At 34.2% G+C, this 22,511-nt stretch overlaps 3 protein-coding genes across 5 annotated transcripts in view; 1 reads left to right on the top strand and 2 right to left on the bottom strand.

Moving 5' to 3' along the window:
* LOC109357904 (RPM1-interacting protein 4-like) lies at positions 3,408 to 5,030 on the top strand. Of its 2 annotated transcripts, none has more exons than XM_019601960.1 (3): positions 3,408 to 3,521; positions 4,428 to 4,628; positions 4,755 to 5,030. In XM_019601960.1, exons 1-3 carry the CDS (start codon positions 3,513 to 3,515, stop codon positions 4,776 to 4,778), a joined length of 234 nt encoding a protein of 77 aa, XP_019457505.1. In that variant the 5' UTR covers positions 3,408 to 3,512; the 3' UTR covers positions 4,779 to 5,030. The 2 variants fall into 2 exon arrangements, with proteins under 2 accessions (XP_019457505.1, XP_019457512.1); XM_019601967.1 differs by lacking the exon at positions 3,408 to 3,521 and adding an exon at positions 4,260 to 4,344 and having other exon boundaries at positions 4,390 to 4,628.
* Positions 6,930 to 11,358, bottom strand: LOC109357889 (zinc finger CCCH domain-containing protein 43-like). 2 transcript variants are annotated; one of them, XM_019601953.1, is made up of 6 exons: positions 10,537 to 11,358; positions 9,865 to 9,921; positions 8,818 to 8,937; positions 8,471 to 8,740; positions 7,580 to 7,849; positions 6,930 to 7,389 (listed from the first exon to the last, which is right to left on the bottom strand). In XM_019601953.1, exons 1-6 carry the CDS (start codon positions 11,161 to 11,163, stop codon positions 7,186 to 7,188), a joined length of 1,548 nt encoding a protein of 515 aa, XP_019457498.1. In that variant the 5' UTR covers positions 11,164 to 11,358; the 3' UTR covers positions 6,930 to 7,185. The 2 variants fall into 2 exon arrangements, with proteins under 2 accessions (XP_019457498.1, XP_019457493.1); XM_019601948.1 differs by having other exon boundaries at positions 9,865 to 9,930; positions 10,537 to 11,357.
* Positions 14,577 to 22,511, bottom strand: part of LOC109357868 (lysine-specific demethylase REF6-like) — a 12,454-nt gene continuing 4,519 nt past the window's right edge. The window contains exons 6-7 of the mRNA XM_019601928.1: positions 18,340 to 19,017; positions 14,577 to 17,408 (exon numbers count right to left, since the gene is read on the bottom strand). Coding sequence (XP_019457473.1) covers positions 14,797 to 17,408; positions 18,340 to 19,017 — 3,290 coding nt within the window. The 3' untranslated portion in view covers positions 14,577 to 14,796. The remainder of the gene's footprint in view (positions 17,409 to 18,339; positions 19,018 to 22,511) is intronic.

Here is a 22,511-nt window from a genome sequence, read left to right as displayed (position 1 = left end):
CCTCAATGTAATAGTACACATGTTTGGTATTTAATGTGATTTTATGATTATATTTATATTTATTTATGATTATATAAAACATGAACTCAACCTTTTGAAGATGTGAAAATATTACTTTTTATCGGTTTATAAATTATTTTATAATTTTCTGAAAAAAGTTATAAACACAAAAAATAAGCAAAACAATCTATTATAAAAATGGACTCCAAAAATAAGGTAGCAAACCATCGTCTATGACCGGCCCAAATTAGTTTAGGCTCATTGGTTTCTATGCAGTCCCTTTCTTTCAAGGACCACAAAGATAAGGACAACTCGTGGAGCCGAAGATTCTGCTATCGTGGGATGGAGATCCTGACTCATAATCCACAAGTACGGGTATTCAAATTTAGACTGGTCAAAAAATAAAATTGAAAACTGATCCAAAAATACCGAAATCATAAAAATTGAATGTGTTTGGATCGTATTGGATTTACTTTTAAAGACCGATTGATCAGGTCTGGATTTTGGTTTTACCTCTTGAACCCAGACCGATCCAAAATAGTATATAAAGTTTAAGTGTGTAATACTTTTAAGTGCATTTCAAGCTTAATCTTAAGTCACAACTCTAAAATTGTACCTATATTTTAATTGTTATATTCTATAACACATATATATATTACACTCTTTTAGAACTTAAACAAATCTCACAACCAAATGAAAATGATTCAAGTGTTGATTCTCATTAAGTGTTTTATCATCAATTTTATTGTTGTGAAAGTATTATTGTTGTTAACCATCGGTGAAATACTCTAACTGTTAAAATTACGTTGTAGGTGCTCATATTGTTGTTGTTGATATCTTGTTGTTTTGTTGTCTTGTTATTATTGATGTCTTGTTGTTGTTGTTACCATTTTTTGCTTTTATTATTATTGTCTTACAGTTTATTACTATTTTATGATGTTGTTTACCTATATTATTATTGTACACATTTTAACGTTGTTTTAATGTTGTTGAACACTATTTTCATTGTTGTTTTATACTTAATATTTAGTCATTTTTATGAGTTTTGAATATGGGTACAATTTCATTATTTTATAAATAAAAGAACCGATTCAAACCGAACCAAAACCGCATATAATATTTAGATCAGATTGAGTTGGACATCTTAATATAAATAGATCAGACCAGACCAAACTACATATTAATTAGTATTTAGATCAGACCATTTTTTTGCCTAAAAACTGATCTAAATAAACTGCGAACACTCCTAACCACAAGGACCGAGATTGATGATGCCAAAATGTTGCTATAAACTTGAGATATTACTATAAGTAATATTATCTTAAATCAATTATTAATAAGCAAAACAAAATATTATTTTATGATATACTATGTGTCTTATATTATTTAATCAGAACATGGTGGTTTACCCTCTGGACCTTCTATTTGTGACGTTCACAACAAGACTGTCAAAATATTTGAGCATTGCTAAATTCTCAAGTACCAAAACCATAATAAAAAGAAAGAAGAGAATACACGAAATTGCTTGGTCAAACTGAAACTGTCGCTGATGATGTGTCTGTAGATAAATTGAAGCATTCAAACAGAAATGTATTCATGGCAAAAAAATAATAGAAAACTGATTGAGACACTTGGATTCAGCAAGCTTGAATGTTCATTGATTTAGAAGTACAGAACGTCTTTGAAATAATAAAGGTCAAATTCACCTACAGATTTATAGATCAATCACACCAGACAATTTCTGGATCCTGATGCAATAAAACATGATAGTCTTGTTAATATGGTTTTGTGGAGAGTGTCAACTCTCTCAAAAGAAAGAGAAATATAATTTTTAATGATGCATGTATCTCTCTAATTCCAATGATATATTATTCACATTATTCATATTAGTGTGTTGACATGCACTCTCGTGTCTCTTAACTCGCTTTTCTATCGTTTGTAATGTATAGTTTGTATTTTATAAATTCAAATATAATTTTTTGCGCTAAATTTACGGTTGAATTTATTCAATTGGTATAATATTCAATTTTTTAAATACACATTTAAAATAATAAGATAATAAGAATAAAATAAGAAAATAATATTATATGGTTTTTTTGGTAGAAATAAAAAGATATTGAAGGCAAAATAGGAAAACACAAATTACACCAAGGAATAGTTATTTTATGTTTTCCCTTTATTAATAATATAGATTTCCACTTGATAAATTGTTTTGTGCTCATAAAATAAGTGATATTCGTTTTTTCTAACTACTTAATTATTTTGGTTTAATAAAAAATATCTATACCAAAACTTGAAATAATTTTCCTCATGGTGTAATTTTCATTTCCAATTTTGCCCTTCACATTATTTAATTTTTACAAAAAAATTATATAATCCTAAGTAACTACCACCAATACATTAATTAACCACACATCTCACATTAAATTAAATATTATTATAAACACAAAAAATATAATATAAAATACACCAAACACAACAAATACATTCTAATTCAAAAAATGAAATATATAAAAATTGAATATGTAGTATCACACAATATTCGCTGGCAGACATGAAGTGCTTGTACACACTAGTATAGATAATTACAATTAATATTCCGTATGTGATACATTATACATGAGAGATTATTCCAATTAAAATGATACTTGAAAACTGTGAAAATAATCAAATTTGTTTATATTTGAAACAAAAATAGTTGCTATTGTTTTTCTTATAATTAAGATTATCGGAAAAAATAAATGGAGTTTGATAAAATTTGACATTTGAATAATTTTAAAAGGTTGAGACAATTTTTAAATAAATTTGAGATTAACAACTAATTTTATATGATATTCTTCATTTATATGAATTAATTAATTAATTTTCCAAATAATGGTATAATTTCCATGAGTTCCTGTAAAAGAAAAGAGTATGGGAGGAATGAAAAAAAGCTAAAATTGAGAATGAGGTGCGCACGTACTAACGACACAATTGCTTATTTCTGGTCTTGCCGTTAAGTTAACGGGAAACAACAAACGGTTACGGCCGGCGGTGAGACATGGCGCATGCATGTTGACGCCGTTTCAATTTCCGTTATTATTAGTAGTAATATTATATGAAAGTGTTGCGTCCCTCAACTATCAACGTTATTATTAAAAGTGTTGTGTTCCTCAACACATAACAAATAAAACCACCCTTCTTATATTTAAAATTATTATTATATAAGAATAAAATATCTACTCGTATCAGTATATAAATTATGTTCTTCAGGTAGTAAAAGTATGATATGTGTACTATTTTATTTAATTTTAGAAATATTTTTATAAAAAATGATTAAATAAAACATATGTCATGATTTTAGTGGCGAAAGAGATAACTTGTCTCCTTGTACAATATTTTATTCTCTTATTCTATATAAACGTGTTGTCCCTCAACTCAATATTGGTCTTTTATCTCTCAATATATACCCATCTAAGTTATATATCCGATCCATATCTTTATCACATTGCAATCTCTAGTGATTCTCATCCATGGCTTCTGTATGATTCTTCATTTTTCTTCTACCACTAGAAATTAAATTGAATAATGTATCATTTGTTATGAAACTTTTGTGTTTGATATATACTATATATGTTGCCAATGGATCATTCATTAGTTGAGTTGCATTTCATTCATAACAAGTTCATGTTAATTTCTTTGCATGTGTTTCTTAATCATTGGAAAACTGATGATTGTATTAATATAACTGGTATCTAAGGCTACTCTTGAGAAACAATGTCTCTATTTTTTTCCACTTTATCATGGATTGTGTAATGATTGATGAATGATTTAGCAAAATTAGCAAGGAAGAATTACTGATACAGTGATACCAGACAGATTCTGTTTCTTGATTGATAAGCAACAATTTCAGAAGAATTATTCAAATTTGGTTTACCCCTTTTACTCATTGAATTCCTGCTTGAATTCTTACACCTCTCTTCTGAATTGTATCAAATGCACATTGTTTACAAAAACCTCTAGATTCATATATGAATCTCAAGTTTCTACCCTGTTATTTTGCTATCATCATACAATGAAAACTGAAGCTAGCTAGTTTAACCTGGTTTGCTTCAGTGAAAACCAGTACTCAAACCATTCTGTTGTTACCTTATGCATTGGCTAGTTGTAATTTTTCTTTACTTTTGGGAGAATGGGTAAAAAAATGTTTCATTTTTAGTCCAATCCAACAATAGATCTTATTGATACGGTTAGACTTTCAATCCTTATAACCAAATGTTGTTTTTCATTGATGAAAATAACATTATGCATAAATGGGCCAACCATAAGATTAGAGAATATACATCATTTTCATTAATGTGAACTTCTAGTAATTGAAAAGAACATGTTTTGAGGACATTACACTCATCCTGTACTAACTAACAGTTCAACATTTTGTTCATATGCAGCAGGATAAAGGGCGACCATTGCCTAAATTCGGCGAGTGGGATGTGAACAATCCTGCATCAGCTGAAGGGTTTACTGTCATATTCAATAAGGCTAGAGATGAGAAGAAGACTACAAGTTTGGAGGCGAGCACAACAACCCCGCAAAGATCTGATCCTGTGTTCAAGCCTAATACTGAGAATTACCCCGAATATCCTAGAAAGGTAATAAATTTACATACTTGATGCTAGTGTTCTTATTCAATGTCTAGGTACTGGGCTAGGTACTTCAACTTTTGAATATCCATTTGGTGAACTTTACTTAATTTCTGAAATGCTATTTAAATGCAGAGTTTGTGGTTCTGCTGCGGTTGAATCTAGAGTGCTTTAAGCAGTGGCATGAAATGTGCTCATAAGGTTTAGATAAGGGAAACCCTGTAGAAACATCCCCAATGGTTATGTGCACCATGTTCTTGCAACTCTGGTGGATCAGGGAATGGTTTACATTTCTACATTTTTATCACTTTTTTACATTCTTTACATTTGCGTGATAATGTATTTATAATACTATATATTGAAACAAAGTGTGATCACAAGTCACAACAACCTGATATAATTGAAAATTGGGTACCATTTTATTGGGCATGGATTGATCTATAATGGTTTAGTTCTTTACTGTAAGGAATCAATTACTTGTGCAAAAAGGTACTGTGAACTGTGGTGTTGGAGAAAAGATTGTACAAAAAAATATTCCCCTATTAATGTGATTAGTAATTCTATACTTATATCTTTCTCTTTTCATTTTCTGTAATGTTTATACCTATTACACATATTACCAACATTTGCACAGATTTGACCAACTAAATTACAGTTGGGTCTATATCATTTTCTACCCACCAACACTTTGACTCTATGTCAATGTATATGCAGTGATGTGAGAGTATAAGTGCTGTTTAATTGACTTTTTCTTTCGTGTTTTGTTCTTTGGACATAGTTGCCTGTAATAAATATCAATGAAAGGACTCAAGATTAACTGAAATACATGATAATGATGATGATTGTGGCCAATGCTCCTTCTCCCATTTGACAACGTTGATTAGGGAGAAAAATATTTGATTGCTAGCTTATATAGGGATATGTTAGAATATCAACAACTTAACCTTAGATTATAAAGTGATATACATGTGTTGGAATGAAGATGAAACTAGTAGATTTAATCACCTACCAGACAGTATGAGGACAAATTATATGTACTTGAAATAATACAAGTGTACATAACTAAATTTTTTTAACTTTTTTTTAGTACTACCAAATGTATTCCTTCAGACTTCAGCCTTATGAGTAAGGAACTAATCGCTTACTTGCAACATCAAGAATTAAAATTGTTATTATTACCAACAAGCAAATAAACATTTAAAATAGTAATAATAACAATACTAATACTTGACATTGAAAGTAAGATGTTGACCTATAGTAACTCTTTCTAAAGGACCTTGTGTACTCAAAAGGCATTGCACCACTCTTATTAAAGTGTATGTAACACATGTACCGTTCCAATAAAATGTACCAAGTAATACATAACCACACACATTATCAGATAAACTTTTTCAATACTATATAAAACGTTGTGAGTTCATGGGTTGAGGTTAGAAGACGAGATGAGTTTTTTTGCTGCTATAACATGTGATTGACTCCATGAGAATTTGAGGATGGAGTTACATGCAGAGCCAATCATGAATAGCATGTGCTTGCTGGAGTTGTAGTGTGCTAACATGAAAAGTGATCAAATATGTTATCTCAGTTCATATGTCACTCCGTGATTGCACAGTCCGGTGCAATAGGGTGATGACAATGGTTCCTCGGTACAAGTTCAGCTTGCCAGACCAGTGGCCAGTGAGTAAAAGTGAATGATGATGGGTTCGGCTACTTGTGAAGGAGCAAGGTTTGTTCAGAATTCTGGCTCCTAAAGTGTGTTAATGACTAAGCATGGGGGATTCCTACGCCTCTCACCTTGGCTTAAGAGTGTTTCTACAGTTGTGGTTGGCCTTCTGTTGAAAGGGTGATCTCACACCCAACCATACACTTGTATCATTGCCATTACTGATTAAATCTCAACCTTAGTAGCTTCACAAGTTCACATCAGTCATGATATGAATGAGGGCAACTTAGTCAGATTTTCTGGCTAACTTTGTGCAATCAGTAGATTGAACAACCCACCAGAGGGTCATCAACCATCGTGGTGACTTCTGTTCCATGCTGTTAAGGGAGTCTCTTTTGTTCGTGTTGTAGCTCAATGGTCTTTTATCTAAGAGGCCACAACTACAATACAAGATTAAGGAAAAAATGCAGCTTGGTGCACGAGACTCTCACTTAACGAGATCGGGGGAAAGTAACACCAAAAATCATGTCAGAGAAGCAAAACAATCACAATGAGGAGAATCAAGAGAATATTCAAGCAACCCGTGACTCATTGGCGCTTTGTTTTGCTGGGCCTCTGCTCACCTGTAATAGCTACCCCTTTAGACATAGCCAAGGTTCATAACTCCATTGGCACTAGTGAATCAAGAAAATCCACTTCACACACATTAGCCTACAGGTGCTGTTGTTACTTGTAATAAATACATAAAACTTCTGTTTGACATATATATTGCTATTATCTGCAAAGCTTGAGTTGCATAAGGCAGAGCTAGAGAAAGTTAAATAGATTTATCAAGTTTAAGAAGAAAACTAAAATTCTGAGTGATGAGTCCTCAAAAAGCTAGAAGATCCTTGACAAAGAACTTTACACATATTGCTGAATTGTCACATCACTTGCATCTGCACTTCCACCCATCCCAGCCACCTCAACATTAGGTGAGTTTGTATAGGACTGCTCATCAAATGCTGGAATCACCGTGGACTGCAAGTCTATCGGGTGATCAAACCTACAAGCTGGTCCAAATTTGCAAATTCCATAGCGACTGTAATGTGAACAGATATTCTGGTCCTGGATTTCATGGTAAATGATACATAAAATCAGATAAAGTAGTCAATCTAGCATCTAGTCTCACATTACAAATCAAACTAATGACATTATTTTCACAACATCTTTTTTGAGAATTAAAATTTCAAGCTTTTAAACTTTCCATAAAACCAGAAAGAAAGAAAGAAGAAAAAACTAGCCTATAATAACTTACAGGCCTTAAAGGCAGACCCTTGTCACTGAGGATGCATGGGGGTAATCTTGCAGTCCGATTCTTTGGATGGTGAAATTTGCAATTAGATTTAAACTTGCAATCCCCAGTTTTTAAGAAGTAGCTGCATTCAGGTTCACCAGGCCTCTCTGGGAAGTCATCAACCGGCATCTGCTTTTGATGTTGCATATAAACATTTGTTTCAATTGCTGGATTGCTCATGACATATGCAGAAGGTGGATGCATACTCCAATCAGATAGATACATAGGTGCCTTTACAAACAACGAACAGGTCAAATTGATGAGAAAATTATAACTTGTTAGAATTCAATGGGCAGATGGCAAATGCATACAAAATAAATAAAAGAATATCCTCTCCTGTGCTGCATACCAATCAAATATTGCACCATAAGAATCAAAACAAACAAAGCCAAAGGTCCATACCTAATCTGCAATATGTGTGCCTATGTAACAATGTATTACACACCAGACCTACAAAATAGGGCCTAAAGAAAAAAAATTCTAACTTCTAGCTTTCAAGTATTCGATGTTAAGTATACAAAGCTCAAATGTCAAATAGCTTCAAACTCACATCACTGTTCAGTATCCACTATACAAAGAAATAAATTAAAAAACACAGGATTCTTGACATGCATGCACCAACAAACAGGTCAAATATCTCAGACTAAATCATTGCAAAAGAAATCAGGGAACAAATGGCATGGCAATGTACACTCATAAAAAGAAATGGACAGGGCACTTCAAAAGTATCATATGCAGCAGCAGAGAGCATAACATTGAATCACCGAAAACTGGTAGACAAAGCTTTGTCTAGTACTATATGATAAAACACCCCTTCCTAGATGGTTAATATAATTGAATCTATGGATTTACCTGATATCCATTCCAATCAGAACTTCGGGGAGAAACCCCTTGAGAAGGTGAAAGCATTGGCACAAAAGGTGTTTCATTTAAGGTTCTTGGAGGAGACCAAGAGGATACAGATGGTTTTGATACACCTTGTAATGAAATAGACCCTTCATTACCATACCCAGAAGGAGAATCTGGTCCTCCGATAGTTGTAGGGTCAGGATGATTAAACTTGCAGGTTGCTCCATACTTACAAGAGCCAGTTCGCATGTAATATGGGCACTCTCTCTCTCCCTGTCATAAAAATAACCTTGTTAAATTTCATAGACAACTATTTTAGAACTGTAGAAAGAGACAATAAGGTCACATACCAGACGAATAGGTAGGCCGAGAAAGTTAAGTTCTGAAACTGGGGCTGCTGAATATTTTCCTCTTGTGTGGTTATATTTACAAGCCTTTCCAAACTTACAACCTCCAGACCTTAGATAATACTGCAATAAACATCAGGAAAAAATTTGTTATCAACATATCACGAATAATTCCATACTTTGAAGATAAAGTTTAGGGAAACAATAAATGCAAATGTCATAGACAATCATGCTTTTTGTTATGAGTTGTTTCAGAGGTCCAATCATTTTTCAACTTGGCAGTAATGTAGTTTAAAAAACATTTATTTATAAACTTTTCATCCATGTTTATATACTTACTGCTATACTATATTACTATTGCTATCATATATCTTTATATGAAAATTATTATCATTGTCATCATTATCCTAGCGTCAAGAAGGCTGAAAGAACTCTGCCAACTAATATAAAAAGGGTGGCCTAGTGTACGAGACTCCTACCTAGTTGGCACTGGGAGGGTAGATGTAAGCAATTTTACCCTCACAAGTGAAGATATTGTTTCCAAGAACTTTGCCAACTACTATGCTATGTCAAAACCAACCCGCCATGACATTTACTTCTTTGTTTTCCCTGTCAATGGCTAATGCACAAGTATACTAACAACAATCCATACATGAATAACCAACAGTGATATCTCTTAATTCTCAGGCACTACTAACTATATAGTGATCAAGGAATTCAAATACATAATACATTGTATTTATATTACTTTGTCAGTCCTGCATCAGGAAGTTAAATCCTGGTGGCGCTTAAGTCATTAGTATTGTCATGACACTATGGTCAACTGAGCACATAAAATATAAATTATCTCCCTGTCACGGAAGGAAGTAAAAATAATGTGAGGTTGAAGTGTTGAACTTCCTTCAAATTAACATTACACACAATCTTCCATGGCAAATCAAATAACCAGCGGAATATGTACTATAAGCATCAACATAAAAGGCAAAGGATATATGTTGCAATAACACAACATGAAAACAAAAGCTTGGAACAAATTTGTTTAGGCCATACCTTGCACTCTGTCTGGCCCGATCTTTCTGTTGAGTCTTCTCTTTCTGCGGCCTTATCCTTAAAAGACTTCATTTAATGTTAAAACATCAAAACAAAAAAACCTTTTAAGAACTGAACATGTATAACATGCTTCTATTAACACAATCCAAAAAAGAAAGTAATAGATGCTCAATCAACATATGCATCTTATCCCTTTGAAAGTGCTACTTTTTCTTCTTATTTTATTTTTACCCTATTGGAGTTATTACATAAATGTCATATCGGAGACGACCAGAGTCTTTTAGCTCGCAAAAGTGATTACGCAATGCTACAAAATAAAGAAAGATCAAGGTAGTAATTCCTCCAAAAGTTACAATGCACTAATAAGATTTGAACAGTTTTTATGAGTCACCCGAGTACCAATTAGAAGTACTATCTTCAGCAAAATGTCATTTTTCTTATTCCTTCCAATGATAATACAATGTTACCATACACAAAACAAATCTTTGATCAAAAGATTGATAACCTTCGCAAGAGTGTATTTCATGCTTAACTCTCAACAATGTACTATCTAAATGAATGCACCACTATTGATGTCCTGATACGCGATATCATTCATTTAGGCACAGAATATGAGTAACTACGGTACTACTACTATCTCAATAACACATAAAGGAAGAAAGACAGAAATACCTGGTTTCTCGTTCGGATCGGATGGTTAAACTTGCAATTGAAACCAAATTTACAACTCCCGGTCTTCATATAATATGCACAATCCTCAGCATCAGGTCTTAAAGGGTAATGTTGAGTTCTACCCCTGATTTTCTCTTCTACCTGTGCCCAATCACCATCATTCACAACATAATCATCTCCACCAACCTCATACTCATTAAAACCCTCATTCACATTCACACCCTCATTCACATCCTCATCCCAACTATTACAATCCCAACCCCTAATATTTCCACCAAACCCATCATTCACATTAACCTTAACAGATTCTTCAACTTCAACAACACCATCATCATCACCACGACCACCCTCACCCTCATCACATACATGTTCCCCATCACCAAAGTTCGAAACTTTATCCACAGTTTCAGCACCCACTTCACCCTCACCCTTCAAATCCAACTTGGTCTCAAGCTCTGCACCAAGTGCATCTTCTTCAACCTGGGTCACATGACTGAGATCTGAGGGTTCAGGATCGCGATCGTGATGGGAATGAAGGGAAGATGGTGCTAATTGAGAATCAAATTGAGGGTCAGTGACAGAAGAACCATTGGAAACAAGAGCAGAATCGGATTCAGAGTGTTCCATTCTCCCTCCACATTTCAAACCCTAGTAATGGAAAAATGGGTTTTATAGAAAAAGAAAAGTAACACACGGAAAAGAGTGAAAAAGGTTGTTGTTTTTTTGACACGGGGAATCAGCAAAGAAAAAATGGAAGGAATGTGAAGAAAAAGGTGAAGGAAAAAGGAGAAAAGAGTGTCCTTTATGTTGTTGCTGTGGCTTTGTGAACTGTATATAATTTTATGGGGACATTTTGTACTGTTATTTTTTTCTCTCTCTCTCTTCCATTTTCAACTTTTCAAATTTTAGATGAATGATATCAATTATATTTTTTTTATTAATAAAGTAATTAATGATAGATTTGGAATATAAAAATTATGTGATAGTTGTTTCTATTTGCTTTGGCTTATTAATAGTATAATATAGATATAAATATAGAAGATTAAAAATATTTAATTTTAAATTAATAGTATATTATTAATTGTGAGAATTAAGTTGTTACCATTTACTATTTTCCTAAATAAACGATTTAATAATTTGTATATTAAGAAACTCACATGACAAGAGAATTTGGTGATAGAACCAAGAACTCAAGGGTGTTACAGTATGAACACGTTTAGATTCCTGTGAGTTTGTTTTGCATTTATTTTGATATGAAAATGTGAACACTCCTATGGTTTACAATGCAACGTATAAAAGCGGTAGAGTGGGAGAAATGAAGATCTCTTATGAATCTTATCTCTATTGGTATTTCTATTTATGTCCTAAATTAATTAAAATATGGTATTTAATTGAGAAATAAAAATTATAAAAATATAAATTAATATTTTATATTATTTAGTATAATCTTGTTAGATATAGACATAAAGATAAAATCCTTTTAAGATAGATGATCCTTTTTAAAGGGAGAGACACTTGCACATCAAAATGAATTAATAAAAATGTTTGTAGGTTACTCTCACCATGTTGGTATAGGAAATATGGAGATGAGAAAATATAAAGATAAACTAGCTTAATTGCATTGTGTTACTATTTTTATTAGTTTATTATTATTATTGAATTATTATTTTTTAAGAATGTTAGATAATGTAAAAAAAATTACACTAATAATATATACATTTTTTTCTCTTGTTATTATCTTTTTTTACACTTACATTTAGAAATTGTATTTCATATCTATCAATAATGTACTATGGGTAAAAGTTTGAGAAATAAGATTTACAATTTATATATGGTATTAGATTAAGTCTTGTAGCTTAATAACAACTTATCGATCCTATTCATCTTTTCTTTTTCCTAGTTCCTATCAATGGTTACACCTATGACTTCCAATAAAACTCTTATCGAACTCACCACTATTCTCATCAAACTCAATTCTGGAAAATCATCATACCTAGTATAACCAGATCTTTCATCTCCTCAATACCCATGACCTTTTTGGCTATGTTACTAGTGACACTCTTTGTCCTTCCCCAAAGGTTGAATTTGGGGAGACCACTCTTGACAACCCAAACTACTCTAATTAGAAACGTCAAAATTATTACATTTACCTTGCTCTTCTAGATTCATGTGATCCTGATGCCCGGATTGTTATGACACGTGTTGATGGTACAACATAAACTCATTTGAATAAGCAATATGTCAATCACTCTGACCGTATGAAGTTGAGAATAAAATATTATTATAATTTAAGTTTTAAAAAGTTGAACTTTAATAAAAAGAGTGGTTAAAAATCATAAAATTGAATTGAAAAATATAATTTCTTAATCTATGAAGATTTTTTCCAAGTCTAATTAAAGATTTCAATAAAATCAAGTTTTCATGATATAGTAAACATGTTACATCTAAAGAACAAATAAAAACATAAATTAAAAAGGGTCTGGTTAGGAACTATTGGGATTATTATTGAATTGGATTGCACCTTGAACTATTGGCACAAAAATGTGAAATTTGTATCTTTTTGAATGGAAAAAGTGCGTTCATGCATCATCATTTGTTAATATATATGTTCATAAAGTCTATAGACTATAGATTTACCATCCAATGCAATGGAGCATCTTTCAACTTGGCCATTATATAGCAGAAAGTAAGTAAGGATCCGTGGGTCGATTTATGCTTTAAAAGTATAAACTTTAAAGCGACTTTACCAAGTTGGTCAAGGTTATAAATGTAACATCCACCCCAAAGTTCTTTTGTATCCATTACCTTTATCTTCCTAAGTCAAGCATCTCGTAATGAAAGTGCTGATTTCTCATTTATAAGATATAAGATGGATGATGATATTGACACTTGTATTCCAATTTAATCAATCATAATTTAAATTTTATTTTTATTAAAGTATGGTTGATAAGAAATGTGAATAGACAAATTAGAATAATGGCCCCACCATAATAAGATAATCTTTCATGTCACTAGTTGCACATGCCAACATTTATTTATATAAGCAAAAAAACAACTATTTACAATATTCCAGAATCTCAGTTTTCATAATAAAGTCATGAACTCATGTCCATCTAATTTTTTTTATTCACTTGTCTGCTTTAAGCTTCTTTCTTTTGATGTGTTTGAAAAGGAAAAAAGAAGGTTATTACTTATTACAAACAAAATGGCCTAGTGAGTAATGACTTAAAGATCCAATAAATTTAGTACCACTTCTGTACTGTAATTCGTACATGTCTTAAAATTTGATCATACCTAGCATTTACATTATTTTAAATCATGCTCACATCACACTCACTTCAGCATCATAGTGACATATATAATTTTTTGGCTACTACCAGTGATATCTTTCACCATTTGGATAATGAACTAGTTCGTTTTACCATTTGGATAATGAACTAGTTCGTTTTGGGATGCGTGACTGCCCTCCCAATAAGTGTCGCTAATAAGAATTGAATCATTCACATTTTTATCATCCTAAGATCTAGTTAGGTCTTTACACCACTAAAATATACACTTACATATATATATATATTTGGATTCACTTTTATGGCCATTTAAATAGGATCCAAGAGAGAATATTATATACTCTTATTTAATTATCATTGATTCTTGATAAAAAATAATCCAAATAAATGATAAATTGAATGATTGTATATAAATTTTGACACTAATATTGTATAGATATTACACTTTTATATCGATGAAATTATATAATTACACATCTTTTTCATGCAGATACATGACAAAATTTGGATGGCAGAAATATGTTTAGTGCATACTTGGGAGTTCAATTTCCATTATTTGGATGTTGTGAGTGCCGATATAATGTCATAGAAGTGAATAATGTTCAAATAACATAATTCAAATAGAAAAATAAAAAGAAACCATGAAATAGAATCATATTATGACAAATAATTCTAGATATGTAGAATGCCTAGCACATGATTTCCATACCAAACAGGTGATATGTAGGAACATCAGTTACCTGAGATATGAAATGTATGAGAATCATGTTTCACATATCCAAGCAATTGCTTTAATTGCAATAAATAAATGGGTACAAGAACACCATAACCAAACAGAATTAATAGTGTTACTCCAAATGGCAATTGCAGGGATATCCTAAACGTTAACCTAGTCCTAGGTTATCAATTGAGCAATAGTTTCATAAATTCATTAACCATGTTAAGTAAGATCACTTACACCTGCTATTAACAATTAACAACTTTTCCTTGTTGAATGGCCAGTCTTTCGCTTGTGACGACTGAAATCAGAAACAAATCTGAATGTCTGTCCACAACCCGGCTCAGCACATACATAAGGACGAGCACCAGTGTGGACTCGAATATGTTCAGTGCGAGCCCATGCCCACTTGAAAGTCATCTTGCACCCCTTCCAAGGACACTTCAAGGGGCGGTCATCCTCATGAACTCGACGATGCTGAACTAGATATTTGTGTGAGAAAAACTTCTTGCCGCATCCTTTCACAGGACAAATATTTCTCTTATGATGCATCAGCTCTTGTTTAGACCCAAAACCCATGGTACACCCTTCAATGTCACACTGGTACTCTGCTTCCTCGTCCTTCATTTTGGCTTGTCGGGCTGAAACCTTTGCAGTTGTAGCAATCTTTACCCTTTTCCTTTTGGTTTCCTTTTCTTTTGATTTTCCTTCAGATTCCTCGAGTTTTGGGACTCTCTTCCTAAGGCGTGTACTAGGTCCACCTACTTGTTCTTCCTCCCCCTCCACGTCCTCCTCTTCCTCTTCTTCTGATTGATTATTCTGCACACAAGGTTGCTGCTTCATTTGCCGAGGCGGCTTTGATTTCATTAGCATTTGGGCACCTCGCTTAACAGGTCGGGATGTCTGTCTTCTCCCATGGGCAGAGTTAGCTTGTTTCATTTGTTGCAGTGTCTGCGATTTAGATTGCTTACTCTGAACAGTTTTCCTATGCTGATGAGAATCATCCTCCATTTCATCATCTGAATTGGTATTTTCTTCATCCTTCCATTTAGCTTGTTTCATCTGTTGAAGAGTCTGTGATTTAGATTTCTTACCTCGAACAGTTCTCCTATGCTTCTGAGAATCACCCTCCATTTGATCACCCGAACTTATATTGTCTTCACCCTTCCATTTAGCTTGTTTCATTTGTTGAAGAGTCTGAGATTTAGAATTCTTACTTCGAACAGTTCTCCTTTGCTGCTGAGAATCATCCTCCATTTGATCATCTGAATTTGAACTGTCTTCATCCTTACATTTAACTTGTTTCATTTGTTGAAGAGTCTGTGGTTTAGATTGCCTACCTCGAGCAGTTCTCCTACGCTGCAGAGAATCATCCTTTTGATCATCTGAATTTATATTCTCTTCATCCATGCATTCAGGTTGCCTTCTTTTAGGAGTTTTACACAGCCGACGAGAATTATTTTCAATTTTGTCATCCATAATTTCTCTATCACAACATTTGATTTGCCAGCTCCGAGGAACACTCCTTTGGTGCTTCTGAAAGTGATTCTCCAATTGACCACCAGACATTACAATTTTCCCAGCAATGCATTTGGCTTGCTTGTTTTTAGGAATCCTTCTTTGATACTTGCGAGAAGGAACTTCCAGTTGGTCATCAGATATAATATCCTCTCCAGCATGATATTTATCTATTTTGCTTTTAGGATTCTTTTGTTGCTGCTTTCGCACACGGTGCGCCAGTTGATCATCAGATATCATTGTATCTTTTTCAGAAAGGCATTTGTGTTGCTTGCTTTTAGGTATCCTCCTTTGCTCCTTCTGAAAACAAACCTCCACTTGATCATCATCCGAAATCTCATCTTCTTCAGCAATGTATTTGCCATACTTGCTTTTAGGAGTCTTTCTATGAAGCTTAAGAGAACCAACAGCCAATGAATCATCTGAAATTGCATCTTGCTCGCTGCTAAGCTCTCCTCTGGGAGAGCAATCAGAATCCTCACTTACTGCATCATCTGAAACCACATCATTGTCAATAAACTCAGCTTCATTGGCATTAGCATTCTTCCTATGCTGTATATGAGAATTATCATCCAGAGAATCATCTGAAATTGTATCACTTTCAACGCATTTTGTATGCTTGCTTATAGGCTTTCTATGATGCTTCAGAGGAGAATAATCCCCCTCCGAAGCTGCATCATCTTTCTCAATATGCCTGGTTCTCTTACTTCTAAGAATCCTCCTTTGATGTTGATTGGATTTATCTTCAATTGAATCATCTGAAAGACAATCCCTCACACCAAAACTTCCTTTCCTTGATCCACCACTCTCTACCGCCATTTTCCTTTTCCTACTAGAGTTTCTAATAGTAGTATTGCTTTTGTGGATGCCTTCTGATCTCTCAATTTTCACATCGTGTAATGGCCATCCATGCAAGCTTTTCTCATCCTCAATGTCCTCAGCTTCTCCTTTCACTAAAAGGGGATGGACTTGATTGGACATCCAAACTTTGCCACACCATTTACCAGCAACCACCTTTTTCTGCCTGTTGCCCCTTCTCCGATAGACCTTAGGTTCTGCGGGAGAGCTTTCTGGAGAGCTACAACCAAATGCAAAATAAATAACAGAATTGTAAGGCATCTGCTTGCTATAAAGTGGGGAGCGGCTAAGATTGGCACTATAAAAGAGATTGATTCCCAGTTTTACAGCCCAGTCCCCATTCCCAGAAGTAGCTTCCTCACTGTCCAGAGCTGATTGGATCCTCTCCTCATCATCCTTATTAGCATGCCTGTATGCATTATTCTTCCATGTGTAATCAATGCTCAGTTCTTCTGCCACAAGCTTAGCTTCAGCCTCTATCTTGGTATAATCTGAAGAGAAATATGTAAAATAAATCATAAATTATTTGCAATGAAAGAAATACCAGTAACTAACAATATAAACACTTGTAATCATAATCCTATTAACGATGCAAAAAATGAAGACAGAATTCCAAAGTGAATCAGTAGCAATGGGGTGATATACACCAATTACTCAAGGAAAATGAAAATTATACAATATACAAAAATTTTCCAAATCCAAAAGAACAATGATATCCTGATTAGTGAATTGATTTTGTTACCACTCGTCATAGCAGCAAAATCATAAACTAAACGAGTTTTTCTAGGGCTCAAATATGAGAGTGAGTAAATAATTCCAGTTTGATGCATTGTTCATACAGATGTATTAACAACACAATACCTTCTTACAAGTATATGCATTCATGGAAAATACACCAATCAGAGTATCAGACCACTTTTTTTTCTTTTTCTGTAACCAAAAAGAACCAGGTTTTTTTTCAATTAGTAAATTTGAATAGCTTTTTCTTGTATATATATTTATATCTATACTATATATAAAGCCAAAACATCTTATAACTACCTACATATGGTGTAATTTTTTTGCCTATTTTACCCCTCTAATTAACTATTATTATAATGTTTTCTCACATAATAAAAGAAATATTAATTGAAGTTAAAGTAAGTTACATGCACAAAAAATATCAAAACATCAATACAATTTTTAATGTAAGTTTTAGTAATATCACACTTCATTATCATATTTTTCTATTACATAAATTATAATATTATCTACACTCAATATAATGAAAATGAAATATATAAAAATTAGATATTTAATACTAGAAAATAAGAATGCGGGTCGACAAAGAACTTGAAAATGTGGTAAAGAATACACTACAAACTATGTTCTTATATTAATAAAAAGACTTAAGGGGAATACTTAATCAATCAACCACCAGACCTGGATGACATAGGAGCAATATGTGTGCTCCTCCTATAGGGCGAAGTTGCTGCTCTGCTTCTACAGCATGTTCTAGACAGAAGACATGCATTCTGGATGAGTCTTCATCAGATAGAGGCACCAATGAAGAATGTTTATCAATAGGAATCACAGCCTTGCCCAGCAATGATGTTTCAACATCTTGAGGACAACTCAACATGGAATGAGGCACTGCCATCATATTTTTAAATACAACCCCTGAAGTGATGTCATGATCTTCTGACTTGACAGACCAGTTAGAAGGACTCATAACGTGCTCAACCCTCGTACGCATATAATCCTCATGACTGTCAGAACTCTTTGAAGGAATATAATCTTCTTTATCAAGTCTAACCCCGGGACTGGCATGGCCATCTTGAGAATGAGAAGGCAAACAAGATATCTCCTGAGATCTACTTGCTGATGGAGGATTTATCATGTTCAATTCATCACCTTCAACTGCAATATCTGAGTTACCCTGATCTTCCTCAGAGTCAGAGGAATCTCCATATGCTGAAGCCAATAACGAAAGAGCCGTACTGCCTTTTGTTTGTTCAGTATTTAAAGACTCGTAATTTTGATCAGCAATCTGTGTCTGTTGTTTCACAGATTCAACAGGAGCATCATATAAATCATTCCGGGCATTCTGTTCTGTCCATTCTGCATGACGGGACAAAACCTTGGTCATGGAAAATTGAAACTGAACTTATATACGGAACTTTTGAGACTTAAAACAAAGCAGATAGAAAAGACATTGAGCTGCTTAGATAGGTAAGTTGCTTCTTTTCTTATGCACACCATTAAAGGTGATCTGTAGGCATTAATGCATATTACTACTCTCCTATTACGAAAATAGTTACAAGCTCATGGCAATAACATTCTAAGATTCTACATTCAAGAGTTAAATATACAACTAATCAACTCAACCATCTCCCCAGTTTACAAGAGCACAACAGGATCCATACCCGCCTTCTGGAACCCAATTAAGTTTAAGACAATAAGAGAAATTTGAAACCAGAAGATAGATAAAGATGTAGGAGACTAAGGGCCAGAGGTACCAGCCATTAGCTAATTTATTTAACAATAAATCTTTTCACAGAAGGAATAATTTGTTTCAGAAGAAGAAAAGAAAAGACGACTTAAAGTGGCAGAGAGAACCAGTTACAAAAAAAACTATTTCTCTCTTGAGTGGTACAATGTGAGAAATACTCCCACTTAGCCTACTCCAGACTCCTCAATTTTTGAACTCAAACCCAATATGATGAAGAATAGCAAATCTTAAAAATATAAATGCTGGGATCAAAACCTGATAACCCTAGCTCAAGCTAATTGTTGTGCAATGACTCATATCTCTAGATAACAACAATACAAGTTATGGGCTTGAGCTGATGTAAAAGGGTTGGGGTAGAAGACTATATATTTATGTTATGTAAACCTAATGTAACAAGGAGGAGAATAGTTAAACACTAATCCTAATTCTCTAATAATATATAGTGGTAGCTGCTCAACGCTCCCGGGGATGTAGGCACAATTGGCCGAACCTCCTTACCAAATCTCTTGTGTTATTCTCTTGTCTCTGTACTCTTTACTATTTGATTGTTCGCTTGTTCCCAACAATTGGTATCAGATGGCTCTTAACCCAGGTGCCAAATTCAAGGTGGGGAAGTTCGATGGAACTGGTAATTTCAGATTGTGGCAAAGGAGGATTAAAGATGTGTTGGCTCAACAAGGTNGTCAAATTCGAGGTGGGGAAGTTCGATGGAACTAGTAATTTCGGATTGTGGCAAAGGAGAGTTAAGGACGTGTTGGCTCAACAAGGTCTATCAAAGGTGCTGCGTGAGAATAAACCAGAGGGTATGGATCAACTAGATTGGGAAGAGTTGAAGGAGAAGGCTGCAGGAACCATACGACTCTGTCTATCAATGAGGTGATGTATCATGTTATGGATCTGACGTCACCAACAGAGGTATGAGAGATATTAAAGAAGTGGTTCATGTCCAAGTCTCTAACAAATAAGTTGTATTGAAACAGCGACTCTGTGGCCTGAAGATGTAGGAATGTGTTGATTTGCAACATCTCAACAATTTTAATCAAGTGATTAATGACTTGCAAAAACTTGATGTGATAGTTGATAATGAAGACAAAACAATAATAGTACTGTGTTCTTTGCCAAATTCCTATGAACACTTGGTGATAACATTGACGTACGAGAAAGACTCAATCAAACTAGATGAGATCACATCTGCACTTCTGTCCCACACTCAAAGAAGACAAAATGTAGGTGAATGGTCTCAGGGTGATGGTCTGTATGTAAAAGAGAGTCAAGCACGTGGGAGGAGACAAGGTAGAGGAGGTCCTACCAAAGGAAAAGACCAAATTCCAGGGGCAGAACACCAGTAGAGTGTTATAAGTACAAACAGACTGGACATTACAAAAATGATTGTCCCAATGAATGAATCCTAGCAAGCCAGTGAGGAAAGATGGAGTATGTACATCTGCAAATATTGTACATAAAGATGATTCTGGTTACAACAGTGAAGTTGATCTACTATCTGTATCACCAAATCATAGTATAGATAAGTAGATACTTGACACTGGTTGTTCCCACCACATGACGTCAAACAGAGAATGATTCACCACATACAGGGCATACAATTTTGGTTGTGTATCTCGGAAATAATAAAGCATGTGAAATTATTAGTATGGGAGAACTCAAAATTGTGATGGATAATAGTGTAGTGAAAACGTTATGTGAGATTAGGCACATACCAAATTTGAAAAAGAATTTGGTTCCTTTGGGGACATTGTAGGCCAAAGGATTTAGCTATAGAGCTGATGGAGACAGTGATATTCTTCGAGTAGACAAATGTGCTCTGACTGTGATAAAGGGTAAAAGGACTGCAGGGAACACTTACAAGTTGTTAGGGAGAACAATTGTAGGTGAAGTTAATGGGGTGGCTGAAGAGATCTCGGTAGATTCAGACCATGGTGCTACAAAATTATGACTCATGCGTTTAGGACATATGAGTGTGTGTAACATGACAGAACTATACAAAAGAAGATTGTTGAGGGGAGTCAGCAAATGTAAGCTAGATTTGTGCAAGTATTGTGTGCTTAGGAAACAGACACGAGTTAATTTCAAGGTTGGGCAACACAAGACTCGGGACATTCTAGATTATGTCCACACAGATGTATGGGGACCCAGTCACGAACCATCCCTAGGAGGTTCTAGGTATTTTGTTACCTTCGTTGATGACTTTTCTCGCAAGGTCTAGGTATATTTTCTGAAGCATAAGTCAGAAGTCTTTGCCAAGTTCAAGGTTTGGAAGGCAGAGGTAGAGAACCAGACTGGTAGGAAAATCAAATACATGAGGTCAGATAATGGTACAGAGTACAAAAACTCACAGTTTCAGAAATTCTATGAGGGACATGGCATTCAGAGACACTCTTCAGTGAAGAAGTCTCCTCAGCAAAATGGTGTTGCAAGGAGGATGAATAGAACTCTTACAGAGAGGGCCAGATGTATGAGACTGAATGCTGGACTTTTCAAAGTATTTTGGACAGAGGCACTTAGTATGACATGTTATGTCATCAATAGATCACCACAGACTTCATTGGATGGTAAAGTTTTAGAAGAAGTATGGACAGATAACCTAGTCAATTAAAATATGTTACGCATATTTGGTTGTCCTGCTTATGTACATGTACCCAGTGATGAACGATCTAAACTTGATCCTAAGTCAAAGAGGTGTATCTTCATTGGATATACCAAAGGTGTGAAAGGGTTCAAGTTCTGGGATCCAATTTCCAGAAAGGCGGTGTTGAGCAGAGATGCAGTGTTTGATGAGGATTTCACGATAAAACAGTCAATTTTGACAAAGGTACCCATGCCAAATGGAGAGATGGTGATGCAGTGTTTGATGAGGATTTCATGATGAAACAGTCAATTTTGACAGAGATGCCCATGCCAAATGGCAAGACTTTGGGATCAAATATGATTCTAGTGAGCAATGAAATGGTTCAGGTGAATAAAGGCAAGGAACCATGCACTAGTTCAAGTCAAGAACATGATGATTATCAGACAGAGAGTTCAAGTGTGCTGGAGTATCTACTTGCTAGAGACAGGGATAAACGTCCTATCAAACCTCCAGAGA

The sequence above is a fragment of the Lupinus angustifolius genome, chromosome LG01 (genome assembly GCF_001865875.1).
Source record: "Lupinus angustifolius cultivar Tanjil chromosome LG01, LupAngTanjil_v1.0, whole genome shotgun sequence".
Lineage (NCBI taxonomy): Eukaryota > Viridiplantae > Streptophyta > Magnoliopsida > Fabales > Fabaceae > Lupinus > Lupinus angustifolius.
The sequence above is the reverse complement of the archived record's forward strand: the minus strand, read 5'-3'. Positions and strand labels throughout refer to the sequence as shown.

Excerpts from the sequence above, each read along its gene's own strand:
- LOC109357904 (XM_019601960.1), top strand. Across the intron at positions 4,629-4,754 it reads ACCCCGAATATCCTAGAAAG|AGTTTGTGGTTCTGCTGCGG; the intron begins GTAATAAATTTA and ends ATTTAAATGCAG.
- LOC109357889 (XM_019601948.1), bottom strand. The coding sequence starts at position 11,163 with ATGGAACACTCTGAATCCGATTCTGCTCTTGTTTCCAATGGTTCTTCT. Across the intron at positions 8,741-8,817 it reads TCGGCCTACCTATTCGTCTG|GGAGAGAGAGAGTGCCCATA; the intron begins GTATGTGACCTT and ends TTTTTATGACAG. Across the intron at positions 7,390-7,579 it reads AGGGTCTGCCTTTAAGGCCT|GACCAGAATATCTGTTCACA; the intron begins GTAAGTTATTAT and ends CATGAAATCCAG.